We start from the raw sequence: 14,113 nt of genomic DNA on the forward strand, positions 1-14,113 counted from the left end.
ATAGATAGATAGATAGATAGATAGATAGATAGATAGATAGATAGATAGATAGATAGATAATGTTAAAGAATATAAGCTCTTTGAGAGCAGGGACTTTTTTCCCTCTTTCTGTCCCCAGCTTCTAGTACCAGACAGATCTAGCAACATGGTAAGCATCTAATAAATGCTTGCTGACTCATTGACTTAAGGTCAATAAATGCACTTGATGAGTATTATCTTCCCTGAACCTGTTAGGGGTAGGTAAAGTACACTTTTACTTTGGGCTCAGCAGTGTCTAAGAGAGTGGAACAAAGTAGGATGATTATTATAAATATAATTCCAGAAAATTCTATTCTCTATGTCATGGAAGTACGTTAAAATGAGGCAAGTTCTTTGTATTGAAAGCCTCTGGTCAGCCAGTAACTCTTGGGGTTGAAAGAGGTGTCATTTTCAGATATTGTGTAGCATATACACATATTTCTTGTCTTGGTTCTGATTTGTTTTTAGCTTCCTAGTTTTTAATAACTTGATCTACATAGTGGAAATGCTTTTGAGGACTCTCCTGGAGACTATAAGAAGTTCTGTTTTATTTGTAAGCATAAAAAATCACAAGACTTAGTAAGATTCAATATCTCCAAGACTTCATATCATTTTTATTATTCATAAAACTATTTTTACAAATTCACAACACTTTTGAGTCTTCATATGTGGATTTATAGATGATACTAAAATGGTGAGGCAGACTGGCATTGAAAAGAACCCCCAGGTGTTCAGGCAAACCTAGGCTTAAGTCTATCTTGCTTTAAGTCTATCTTAAGTCTATCTTGCTGACTAACCCTGGTCAAGTCACTGCTGTCTCAGTGTACCAGACAATGCTCTAAGATTATAAATTGGAGGATAATTGCTGATCTGCCAGGGGAGAATTGCTAACTAGGAATCCCCTGTGCCATGAAACGACTGATGTAGTAAAAGCAGAAATCTAAACTTAGGATGACTTATGATGACCAGAAACGTACCCAAATCAGGGATTTCATAGTGAGAATGAGTTGTAAGTGGGACTTCTGGTCCCTGAGCCAAGGTGGTTGGAGAAAACCTAGGAAGATACCACAGGCCCCATCCTAGAGAAGGTAGGAGGAGGGTTGCCTGAGAGAAATTCCTCCTGTGTGCTGGACGCCCTTGGGTTCCATTTACTGAGCACATGAGCCTTCACCTTTTTTGTTTTCCTATGAACAAATCTGGGTTAGTTATCCTGAATCACTGATTTCTCAAAAAAGGTGGAGAAGGGGGGAGGGGTGGTATGTGGAAAGGTACGGCAATCACTTCTGTTGACCCTTACATGGGGAGGGGGGAAAATGTAAATGAAAAAAATGAAAGAGTATTTATGAAGGGTTTGCTGTTTGTCAAGCATTATGCAAAGGCAGCCCCTGCTCTCCAGGAACTTATCTTCTAATGGGGGACACAGCACATATAATGGAGTTATGTCTTAGGAAAGAGACCTCTCTGGGCTGAAATTTATAGGGGTTGTCGCTCAGTCAGTTATTGAACACATACCTTGGGCTAGGCACTGTGCCAAACTCTGGGAATACAAAGAAAGGCTGTTCACATTCTAATGTATGAGACAAGTGAAAACAATGAAAAACAAGATATATTCAGGAGAAACAAAATCATCACTAGAGGGAAGGGACTAGCCTGATTAGGAAAGGATTATTGTAGAAGAGGGGATTTTAGCTGGGATTTGAACGAAGTCAAGGAAACCTAGAGGGAAAGATGAGGAGGGGGAACCAGTCACAAGGGGCAGTTGGTGGAAGTAGCCACAGTTGGGAGGTGTGTTTTATTTGAGAAACAGCCAGGAGGTCAGTGTCGCTGGATTAGCAGATTATGTGATATGGTGTTAAATTTAAGAAAACTGGAGATGTAGGAGTGGTCAAATTGTGGAAGTCTTAGAATACCAGAGGATTTTACATTAGATCTAGAGGTGATAGGGCCTTCCTGGAGTTTATTGAGTAGGGAGAATGACATGGTCACATATGTACTTTAGAATGATTACTTTGACAGTTGGCTAGAGTATGGACTGAACTAGGGAGAAGCCTGAGGCAGGGAGACCAACTAGCAGGCTATTGCATATGTGATATGATGAATGAGTGAATTGACGTAGTCCTTCTAGGACAAATGGCAGAAACGACTTGATCATGGGTTCTGAACAGGAGAGGTAGAGGGGTAGAAGTCATTTCAAGGTAGGGCGGGAGGGTGGCATCTTAGGCAGGGGGTAGAGAATGCAATGTAGCTGAAATAAGAAGGCAAACATCAGTAGCAGGTAGGGACTTAAGGAGTTTGATAGAGGTAAAACCTACTAGAAGTGGTCTTTGATGGTGAGGCATACGTAAGCTAGCTGTCCTGCAGTGGCAGGCAAAACAGGTGGTAGTGATAACCCTGGAGAAAAGTATGGGATAGTGTTTGTGGATACTGAGACAGCCCTAGTCCTGGTGGTAGAAACTTGTGATTTCCAGGAAGGTGTATCTGTCTCAGTTTCAGTTCTCCCAAACACCTATGAAAATGGACCTCTTGGTGAGGTGTATTGGTCAGATGGCTGGTACAGAAACTTTGGAAGCATTTCTGGATGTGTTCACCTTCTTGACTGGAAGCAGCATGTATGTGTGTGCATGTGCGCACGCACGCCTGTTTATTTTTGCTATAGAAGCCTGTATTTTACCTATGGAAACTGAGGCAAATAGGTTAAATGACTTGCTGAGGATCATATTGCTAGTAAGTTTCTGAGACTAAATTTGAACTCAAGTACAGAAGTCTTCCTGATTCCAAGCCCAGCTTTAGCTACTATACCTCTCAGCTGCCTTTTGTAATGAATGTTTTTCACATTTAATGGTTGTTACATCTTTTTTTTCCTTCTGCCTGATAAGTGAGGTAGATGGAACTGTAAACCTGGGAGTTGCATCTTTAGAGAAGTTATGCTATATTTTAATTTCAGTGCAATGAGGCTTTGCCTCCAAAAAAGTTGATTGTGAGATTTTAAAAGAAATAAATTGCAGGTTTTTTTTTAACCCCCCTCCCCACCCCCCCCTTTATTCTTAATGTTCTGCTAAAACAGTTTTAAGGGAATTCGGAGCAAAACACATTAAGGCCAAGGAGGAGCAAGTCCTACTTCTATTAGCAAGCAGTTTGGGAAACAGAACAGTGTCTCTGCTGTATGATTGGCTGTGTTTGTTTTCTTTCCATCAAAAGGCAGTAGTTAAATTGTGATCTCCAGTTAGGGGAGGAAAGTAGCATCCCTATAAATGTTAGTGCTTGAGCAGCCCAAGTTCCAGCTTTTATGGGGATAGAATTCTTGTAAAACTTAAAGCAAGAATTCTTATTCTTATTGTCCCCTTTCCATATTTTTCCCTCCTCTTGGTATCATGGACTTCATTGGCAACTCGGTGAAGCCTACAAACCCCCTTCTCAGAATGTTTGAAAATGCATAAAATAAAATACAGAGGATTACCAGGGAATTAAAATACATTGAAATACAATTATCAAAATATTGAAAATAAAGTTCAGATATTCCAGGCTAAGGACCATGGGTTTAAAGATAGAGACAGGGATAGTTTGGTACTCAGATGTTATCTCAACATTGTGTTTGCTGATATAATAGTTGCTGATACAATGCAGATAACAGTTCAACATGCCTGCCAGCCCAACCAGTGTTATTCATGTCTACATCTTCCTGTCATTGCTCTACTAGGGTCCACATAGCATAGTGTACCTGCTTCCCTTCAGTTCTCTTGACATTGTGTAGATACCAGCAGAGTCCACTTATTCTTATCAAATGTTTGCATTGTATCTTGCTCTTATTTTATCTTTAAATAGAAAAACTACTCTCAGTTATCAGAAGTCATGTCCTCAGTTTTCTTTTTTTGTGCCAGCAATGGCTGAATCATAACCCTAAAATCACCCCTGGATGAGATTATTTTTAAAAGTGATATATGAGGGGCGGCCAGGTAGCACAGTGAGTAAGAGCACCGGCTCCAGTGTTGAGAAGACCTGGAGATTGGATCCCGGGCTCAGACACTTAGCACCCATCCGGAAACACCTGGCCTTGTAACCTTGAGCAAGTTACTTAACCCCAATTGCTTAGGGGCGGCCAGGTGGCTCAGCGAGTAAGAGCACCGGCTCCAGTGTTGGGATGACCTGGATCGAATCCCGGGCTCAGATACTCAGCACCACACCCAGAAATCACTGGCCGTGTTACCTTGAGCAAGTTACCTAACCCCAATTGCTTAAAAAAAAAAAGTGATATATGAAATGTGAATATAATTCATCCTATCAATGGAATTGATTTTACAAAATAGTAGCATTGTAAATGTTATTTACACGATAAATTGCTTCGTAGTGTTGTTAGGGAATTATGCTTTTTCCCATCCAAATAATGACTTGGTATATTTACCTTTTTAAAAATCCTTTTGTATTAATCTCTCTCTCTCTGGCTTTTTGAAGATGTTAATTATTTTAGAATAGTTTTTTTAAGTTGATTCATTTATTTTATTAGTTGCATGGTCATTCAACTGAAAACATTTATTAATCTCCTGCTGTTGGTAAGCACTATGTTTGGCCCTAGGGATACAAAGACAAAAATTGAAAACATTTTTGCTCTCTCCCCTCTAATGGGAGGCTATATGCTCCTATATGAATACATACAGAACATGTACAAGAAAGATACAATACAACATTGGTGGTAGTGAGGGAATGATTGGTTAGCGTGGTGGAGAGAAAGCACCAGAAACTATGGGGACTAGGAAGGTCCTCATTTAGAATGTGGCACTTGGGTTGAGTCTTGAAGGGAAACTAATGATGCCTGCCAGGTGACAGAGATGAGTAGGGAGTACATTCTAGGCTTGGTGGACAGTGATTGCAGAGTCATAGAGATGGGAAATGGAGTGCCATGCATAAATGGTAAGAAGGTCAGTTTGGCTGGACCATAGAGTTTGTGAAAGGGAATAATATGTCTTGAGACTAGAAAAGATAAATTGGAGCCAAGTTGTACATTGTTTTAAACACCAAACAGTTTCTATTTGATCTTAGAGGTATAGGTTACAGTGATGTGATCAGATCTGTGATCACATTGGATGCATGGAGGATACATTTAAGTAGGGATAGGACTTCTGGAATACAGGAAGGCCAAGTTAGGAGGCCATTGCCATACTGTAGGTGAGAGGAGAGGAGAATGGATAGCCTCTAGAAGTCCAGTGTCTGGACCCTAGAATATTGAAATGGTAGCAATATGTAATTAATCTGCAAAGGTAGAATGGAACTGTGTTGTGAAGAATTTTAAATGTTCTATTTTTAATCTCAAGTGTACAGCTAAGCCTTTGGGAGAATTATAAATAGAAGGTATGGTTTCCTTTGAGTAGAATGCAAGTTCCTTGAGGACCACACCTGTCTCACTACACACCCTCATCTCTCAGCATAGTGCCTGGAATGTAATGTAGCAACTTAATAAATGATTGTTTGAATGAACGAATGAATGAGTGGGTGTATGAAGTGGCATGTGGCAATGAATAGACTGCTGGCCTGGGAGATGGGAGTTTGTCCCACTCTGACATTTACTGAGTTATTAACCAAGGCAAATTATTTGCTTATGAAGTTCATTTTTCTCACCCATTTGAGAATAATGCTTATAAAAACTACCTCAAACATTTTTCGTGAGGCAGCACTTTGTACACACACATACACACATATGTATATATGCACATACATACTTTATATGCAGTATAGCGTGGTGCCTAGTGCCAGTGTAAGTACTTTATAAATGCTTTTCTTTCCTTCCTACGTTCCTTCTGCCTGCCTCTTTTCCGCTTCCCCTGCTCTTCTTCCCTGTCAATCTACTTAAATGCCTCTATTCATTAAAGTACCATATAAATATATGTTATTACCATTAATCATGTTTGAAAGTTACTCTAAATTAAAAAAAAACTCAATGTATCTTCCTGCTAGCTTACAAATTTTCTTGGTAGCTGATTTTAACTTTTTTAGGGAATCAAGTAAGGTAATTTCTAGATTTAATTATTCTGGTTATAACTTCATCTTTCTCTTTTCTACTTAAGTCCCTTGATTGTGAGAATTTGAGTTTTTCAAAGCCTACTCTTAGCTGTATTTCTAAATGACATTAAAGTGTACTTATAATTGTTATTCCTCCAGCAATCATAATATAACATTCATTTCTTCATATGTTGGCATGAGGTTCATATTATTGAATATTTCATTGATAAAAGAATGATAACTCTGGAGAACCTGATTTGCCAAATGACTGAAATTAAATTTGAAGTGTAAGAAAAAAATGCATTTTGGGCCTGCCAGAGGGACTCCAGATCAGCAGCAGCTGTGGCCGTTTCCAGATTTATCAATACATAGATGCGAAGGACAAGGTGAGAGGCCAGGGCAGTCTGGACTTTGGGACCAGTAAGTGGGAGTGCGTGGCTTTTACCCCCGGGGCGAGAAACCGCTGAGACACCAGCACAGCCTGCCAGCGCCACGTGGTGGCTTCAGCTCCTGGCCTGCAGAGTGTAGGGGGACCAAGCACCAGTCTGAGGGGTAATCGCTCTTGCTTTAACCTGCTTGGATCTGCATTGCAGTCTAGGGTGGAGGTCCTGGGGTGTGGGTCCAGCTTGCCGGAGCGTGTGGAGACCTCAGAGAGGGCACCCATCTAAATACCTCTGGCAGCTGAGAAAACCCCAGCGTTTGGGACAAAAACTCCCCTGTCTGGTGGCAGAGTCCTACTGTGGCAAAAAGCCCAAAAGTCAAATAATTGAGTGGCAAAATGCGCAGGCAGAGGAAACAAAGCAGACAGAAGATTCCAACATTACACTCCTATTTTGGGGATAAGAAGGAGCAAGGCATGGAACAGGAGGAAAAAAGTGAAGTCAGAACTCCTGCACCAAAAGCTTCAAAGGAAAATACAAGCTGGTTACAGGCCATAGAGGACCTTAAGAAGCAGATAAGAGAAGTGGAGGAAAAATTGGGAAGAGAAACGAGAACAATGCAAGAAAATTATGAAATGAGAGTCAACAGCCTGACTGAAGAAAATAATACCTTAAAAAACAGACTGACTCAAATGGCAAAGGAGGCTCAAAAAGGCAATGAGGAGAAGAATGCCTTAAAAAGTCGAATTTGCCAGATGGAAAAAGAATCTCAAAAGCTCACTGAGGAGAATCATTGCTTCAGAATTACATTGGAGCAAATGGAAGCTAATGACTTTATGAGAAATCAAGATGCTGTCAAACAGATCCAAACAAATGAAAGAATAGAAGGCAATGTGAAATATCTCGTGGGAAAAACCACTGACCTGGAAAATAGATCCAGGAGAGATAATTTAAAAATTATTGGACTACCTGAAAGCCATGACCAAAGTAAGAACCTAGAAAGCATCCTCCAGGAAGTTCTCAAAGAAAACTGCCCTGATGTTTTAGAACGAGAGGGCAAAATAGAGGTTGAAAGAATCCACCGATCACCTCCTGAAAAAGATCCCCAAAAGAAAACTCCTAGGAATATTATAGCCAGGTTCCGGAATTCCCAGATTAAGGAGAGAATATTACAAGCAGCCAGGAAGAAACAATTTGAATATTGTGGAAACACAATCAGGATAACCCAGGATCTGGCAGCTTCTACACTGAGGGATCGAAGGGCCTGGAATGTGATATTCCAGAGGGCACAGGAGCTGGGATTAAAACCAAGAGTCCCCTACCCAGCAAAACTGAGTATCATGTTTCAGGGGAAAATATGGTCATTCAGTGGAATAGAGGACTTTCAAGCATTCTTGCTGAAAAAACCAGAGTTGAATAGAAAATTTCACATTTAGATACAAGAAGCAAGAGAAGCATGAGAAGGTGACCAGGGAAAAGAAATCATAAGGAACCTATCAAAGTTGAACTGTTTTTTTTTTTTTTGAAGCACTCAGGGTTGGGTGACTTGCTCGGGGTTGCATGGCCGGTTGTTGTTTCTGGGTGTGGTGCTCAGTGTCTGGGCCTGGATTTGATCCGAGTTGTCCCGGCACTGGAGCTGATGCTCTTGTTTGCTGAGCCACCTGGCCAAAGTTGAACTATTAACATTCCTACATGGAAAAACAATAATTGTAACTTATGAAACTTTTCTCAGTAGTTGAAGGGATTAGAAATATATATGTAATATATATATGTCTTTATATGAGGGTATGCGGGCACATGAATACATATGTGAATGTGCCTATATACTTTTACAGATATACATAGATAGAGGGCACAGGACCAATTTAACAGGAAGGGATGATACTTAAAAGGTGAAATTAAAAGGTGAGAGGAATATGAGAGGAGATGGCGAGAGATAGAGTGGGGCAACTATCTCATATAGAAGAGGCAAGGGAAAATGGTTACAATGGAGGGGAAGAATAGGAAGGCAAAAGGGAATGGGTCAACCTTATTGCCATTGAATTTGGCTTGAGGAGGGAATGAAATACACACTAAATAGGGTATCTTACCCTCCAGGAGAGTAGGGGGGGAAGGGGATGAGAAGGGGGGAAGATGGAAGGGAGGGCAGGCTGGGGGGGAGGGAAGTTGGAAGCACCCACTTTTGAAAAGGGACAAGATCAAAGTAGAGAATAGAACAAGTGGGAGGTGGGATAGGAGGGAGGGAAATATAGTCAGTCTTTTACAATACATCTACTACGTTATTGTTTTGCATTAGCTGCACATGTATAACCTATACTGAACTGCTTGTCTCCCCAGTGGGGATGGGTGGCAGGGGGGGAAGGGAATGAATCTGGAATTGAAAGTTTTAAAATCAAATATTCAAATATATATTATATATAAATGCATTTTGACATGTGTTTTGCTGGAAATTTTTCTAAAATATTTTGCTTACTTCCCTCTTATAAACAGAGAGCATTGACTTTTTCTTAATGGCACAGTTATTATTTTTTTAATTTTTCATCTTAGTTTTTTTTTTTTTGCTTTTTTTTTTTTGGAGGGCAATTGCGGTTAAGTGACTTGTCCAAAGTCACATGGCTAGTAATTGTGTCATGTGTCTGAGGCCGGATTTGAACTCAAGTCCTCCTGACTCCAGGGCTGGTGCTCCATTCACTGCGTTACCTAGCCGCCCCATGGCACAGTTATTCTTGACATTTAACTATATCAAATTATTAAATTGTACTGTATATAGAGTTGAGACATCAGCCTGAACTCATACCTAACTTATAATAAATATGTAATGAAACTTGTATTTTTTCATTAAATCTCCCATGCTTATTAAAAACTTTTCTCTCACCCAACACCTGTTGCAATGACTATACAAGTAGGTTCATAATATACATTTTAATTTTATTATTGAATATTAAATGTTTTCTTGTTTGCTTTTTTAATGAAAGGAATATTTAATGTATATTAAAATATTTAATGTATCTTCTTGGCTGTCTTTTTTGAAAATTAATTATAGAAATGAAAGCTAAAGTGTCTTTCTCCTAAATTGTTTTCTTATCTTCCATAAAATCAGCCTCCTCGGTATTTTTAGTTATTTTCCAATTTTTCCCCCGTGGTAAACATTCTATTGTTTCTCCATTTCTAACCATTTTCCTTTCCTGTTTAATTTAATCTGTCTGGTACTCTGCATTCGGTTCTTGCTTTGAAAAGGAATATCGAGTTTCCTTGGGGATTTTTTTTTTTTGAGATTTCATTATTTTTATCATTACGATATTGTTATCATTGATATGGTAACACCACCATCTTGTGGACATTTAGAACATTGCTCCAAAAGTTCTTCAAATCAAGTTTTAGTTTCACCAGTGACTGGATGGAGACTTTCTGTTTTAGCCTCTTAGATGTTGCTTTGTTGTTTTAGTGTGGCAGTATCCTGAAGTTGAATATGTTAGACTTCTCAGTTTAGGATAATTGAGATTTTGTTTCAAACCTATTTTTCTGTGCATAAAATATGCCCATTGGCACTAATATAAGGTAGAAAAGAGAAGAAATTAGGCATAGCCCCTGTCCACAATACGTTTATGCTTGGGAAGGCAACATTTCTGCACAAGAAATCAAAAATTAATAAAAATATTTGATCACATAGGATCATAGACTTAGAGCTGAAAAGGGACCTTAGAGGTCATGTACTCCAGCTTCTTCATTTTACAGAATAATCCAGTTCTTAGGAAGGTGACTTGTCCAAGTTCACACAGATGTAGCTTTTGAACCCAGGGTCCCCTAACTCCAGCATTAGTGGTTTTTCCACTGACCCCAGAGGTCAGTGGTTGGGGAAGGCTTCATAAAAGAAGTGAGACATGAGTTGACTTTAAAAGTCAGTTAGATTTTATTTTAGATGGGCTGAGAGGTAGGGGAAATAGTCCAAACACAAGCATGGAAACAGGAATGATCATGGTACCTCTGTAAGGAAGCAGATGGGTAGCTATCTTGAATGTAACAAAAACATTGCATGAAGGAACAGAGGAAGGTAAGATTGAATAGATAGCATAGAATGCTTTGAATAAAAGTAAAAAGAGTTGTGACTTGATTGTTTTGATAAACCAAAAGAAGTCATTTTTATGTTCTTGATTTAAAATACTATGCCTGAAGTAATTTTGTCGTAATGTTTCCATCTTTTAAAATTCTTCCTTATTGTCTTATATTCTACCTTTTGAAAGTAGTATGTTTTTAAATTTAAAAATTAGCCATTAATTTTATTGTTTTTTTTTTCTATGTGAATTTCTTTTCTGAATATATCTTTATCCCTGCCCTCCTTAGACCCTTGTAATAAAAACAGGGAAAAAAAAGCAGTTCAACAAAACTAATCAATACATCAACAATAGTCATTCAGAACTTCCCTGGGCCCAAGTATGGTCACTGCAATTATATCGTTTCTACCCCACACTCCTTGACCACCCCTGCTCTTCCTCTCCACTTTCTCTTTTCCTCTGTCCTTATCTACCATGTAACCATCACTTCTAGACTCCCTAATTGGTGCAGTTCTGAAATCTGTCCTTTCACCTTTCTCTCTTACCTTTCTGTATTCAGACTCCAAATCCTCTGTATGAACCTTGTTTATTTTTAATAGCCAAATTTTCATTACTTAATCAAATAAATTGCACTTTTTCATATCATATGGCAGTTTCAGTGTCCATTTCACTTCAGTGTGCTGTACTATAGTTTGTCACTCTCAAAACAGCTGCTGTCTAGTGTGAGTAAACTTCTTAGATCTCAGAGCAAACTAAACTCAGCAACAGATGACTCCATGTGAAAGGGCAATACTTTGAAGGGACTGCATGTATCTTTTATTTTCAGCTTTTATACCTTTGGTCTGCTTTGCCCGTCCTAATTTTTGCCCTTAGCACCAACAGACTATCCTTTTCTCCCCCATTATAAAGCTAGAGGTTTTCATCATAATCTTTTATTTTTTCTCATAGCCCTGTATTTGTCAGATTCTAGGCCCTAGGTCAAATATTATTTCTACTGGTTTTCCACTTGTTTCCTTATAGCATACTAAAGCTCAGTACTTTTCTATACTCATTTCTTCTTCCTCTTCCCCTTCCTTCTTTTCTTCCCCCTCTTCTTTTGGGGATCAAAGGTTAGTAGTGGCTTATACAGAGTGCCACCCCAACCCCACCATCCCCGTGTAATTCCTTTTGTTTCACATTTTCCATATTTCTTATGGCCTACCTGATTTGTTCCTTTCTGTGTCACTTATTGTCATTTTAAAAAATTGATGCTTGAACATGGCAGTACATATCTTTATATATCAGAATTTAGTAATAATGCTGTCAACTTTGGTTAAGAAATATAGGTGGGCTATTTTTTCTTAATTGTTGACATACATTGTTGTTTGCAAATAAAAAAAAAAACTATGCAAGAAAATGTTTATAAAGTGAACCAGGTTGCTATTATGGGAGGTCAACTGTGGTTCCTCTTCTCTTTTCATCTTGTATTTAAAAATAAAATAAGCATAGGGGCAGGGAGAAGGAAGCCATATATGGTGAAGTTTTGCTGTCAAAGCTATAGGTTGGGATAAAGGGGGTTAGTTTCTAATGAGCATTAGTGAAGAATTCTTTAAGAATGGAATTAGGAAAAGATGGCCTGCTAGGTATTCATTCTAGGGGCAGCTAGGTGTCACACTGGATAAAACCTTAGCTTTGGAATCAGGAAGACTCATCTTCATAAGTTCAAATCCAGCCTCAAGTCACTTAACCCTGTTTGCCTTAGTTTTCTCATCTGTAAAATGAGCTGGAGGAGGAAATGGCAAACCTGTCCACTCTCTTTTGCCAAGAAAACTCCAAATAAGGTCATCGAGAATTGGACATGACTGAAATGACTGAACTACAAAAGCATACCATACTTTCTGTTGGACCTAGAAAACAAAGATATAAAAATACTTCGAAGTTATTTATACAGCAATACAACACAATATTCATTAAATATGTATTGCATATAATACTAAAGTTTTAAACCATTTCATGAAATTTTTAATGTATTTGCATGTCAGCTTACTAGTTTTACATACTGAAGAGTATATCTAAGGGAGGAGTTCTTAACCTGGGATCCACAGATACATTTTAGTGGCTCCATAAACTAGCTTGGAAAAACTGACTTTGAGAGATGCAGCATGAGCAAGGGTTTCTAGAAATAACTCAGATTCATTACATGTTTGATTTTGAATTAATTTTTGGTTGTTGTACATTCAGAAACTTTTTACTCATGCCAAATTTTTTGCAACCCCATATGGGATCACGACCCACATTTTAAGAAGTGTTGCCTTAGATCATGAATTCTTAAGGTTTTTTTTTGGGGGGGAGGGGTGACATGGACTCCTTTGACAGTCTGGCTATATATATATATAAAACATCTTAAAAAATATATGTGATATAATACATTATTATATCTTTATATGTATATATATATAAATGATATCTACTATTCTGAATTTTCCAGGTATTTTATACACATTAGGGAAAGGAATAAACATTCATTAAACAACTATGTGCTAAGTACCTTATAAATATTATCTCATTATTTTGAACTTCAGAACAAACCTGTAAAGGAGGTTCTACAGATATTATTACCATCCATGCTATATCCATGCTATACCCAAGCTCAGAGAGATTAAGTAACTTAACTAGGTCACACAATTAGGGTCACAGAATCACAGTTAGGGTCACTGGTATCTCTGCCTTCTTCTCTGTCTCATCCATTTCTCTCTCTCTCTCTCCCCCTTCCTCTCTCCCTTTTATTTCTCTCTGTCTTTCTGTCTCTTTTTCTCATTTATTCTCAAGAGGCAGCATATGAATAGTGGATAAAATGCTTACCATGAAGTCAGGAAAACTGGGGTTCAGGTTTTACCTGGATATAATACTGGCCATGTGTGATCCTAGACAAATCACTTAATTTCTCAGCACTTTAAGCACATTTCTGAGACAATATATTCCACTGAAGTTGTTGACCTGCAGCTGGAAAGGTAATTTCTTCCTCTTCAAATTCCCTGTACTAATAAAATCACAGACCCCGTCCCTTTCCTATCTATGTTTAATTGTGTGTGTGTGTGTGTGTGTGTGTGTGTGTGTGTGTGTGTGTGTATTTTAAAGCATTTAGGGTTAAGTAACTTGACCAAGATTACATGGCCAGTTTTTTGGTGTGGTTGTTAAGTATTTGAGTCTGGACTGATCCTGGGTTCTCCTGACTCTGGGGCCGGTGCTCTTACTCACTGCACCACCTAGCTGCCCCTATGTTTAATTATTCTTAGAGTAACATGGGATTGGGGAATTTGATATACTGTGCATTGATCTTTATTTCTCTCTTGTTTCGGGATGGTCATCTAATTATCTTCTTGTCTTTCTTTCAGTCCTGATGATATTGGTACCTGTTGGTATATCCTTCTCTCTGGTTCAGTATTCATTAAGGAGTCCATGTTTCTCCCAAGAAGCAGGTATTGTATGCCCATTCTTTAATAGCTTACCCAGGAAGGGTAAAATTTAGAGCTATGGTTTTCTTTGATATCAGAACATAATCATACTTTCAAATGTTTCCTATTTTAGTAATCTTTTACTAAAGTGAATTTGATTAGATTAAAGAAAGATTAAACTTAGATGTTGTTTTCTTTCATAATCCAATCATTTCTTTTGGCATCCCTCCATCCCCCC

At 38.5% G+C, this 14,113-nt stretch overlaps 1 protein-coding gene across 6 annotated transcripts in view; it reads left to right on the forward strand.

Annotated features, from left to right (window-relative positions):
- The window catches only part of RAPGEF2 (Rap guanine nucleotide exchange factor 2), a 340,634-nt gene that overhangs the window by 149,004 nt on the left and 177,517 nt on the right, over positions 1–14,113 (forward strand). For all 6 annotated transcript variants that reach the window (XM_069097396.1, XM_069097409.1, XM_069097405.1 and 3 more), the window contains exon 4: positions 13,816–13,899. In XM_069097396.1, the coding sequence (XP_068953497.1) occupies positions 13,816–13,899 (84 nt within the window). The remainder of the gene's footprint in view (positions 1–13,815; positions 13,900–14,113) is intronic.

This window comes from Petaurus breviceps, unplaced genomic scaffold (genome assembly GCF_028583685.1).
Source record: "Petaurus breviceps papuanus isolate PSGF00001 unplaced genomic scaffold, PetGlider_PUasm1.0 126, whole genome shotgun sequence".
Taxonomy (NCBI): Eukaryota; Metazoa; Chordata; class Mammalia; order Diprotodontia; family Petauridae; genus Petaurus; species Petaurus breviceps.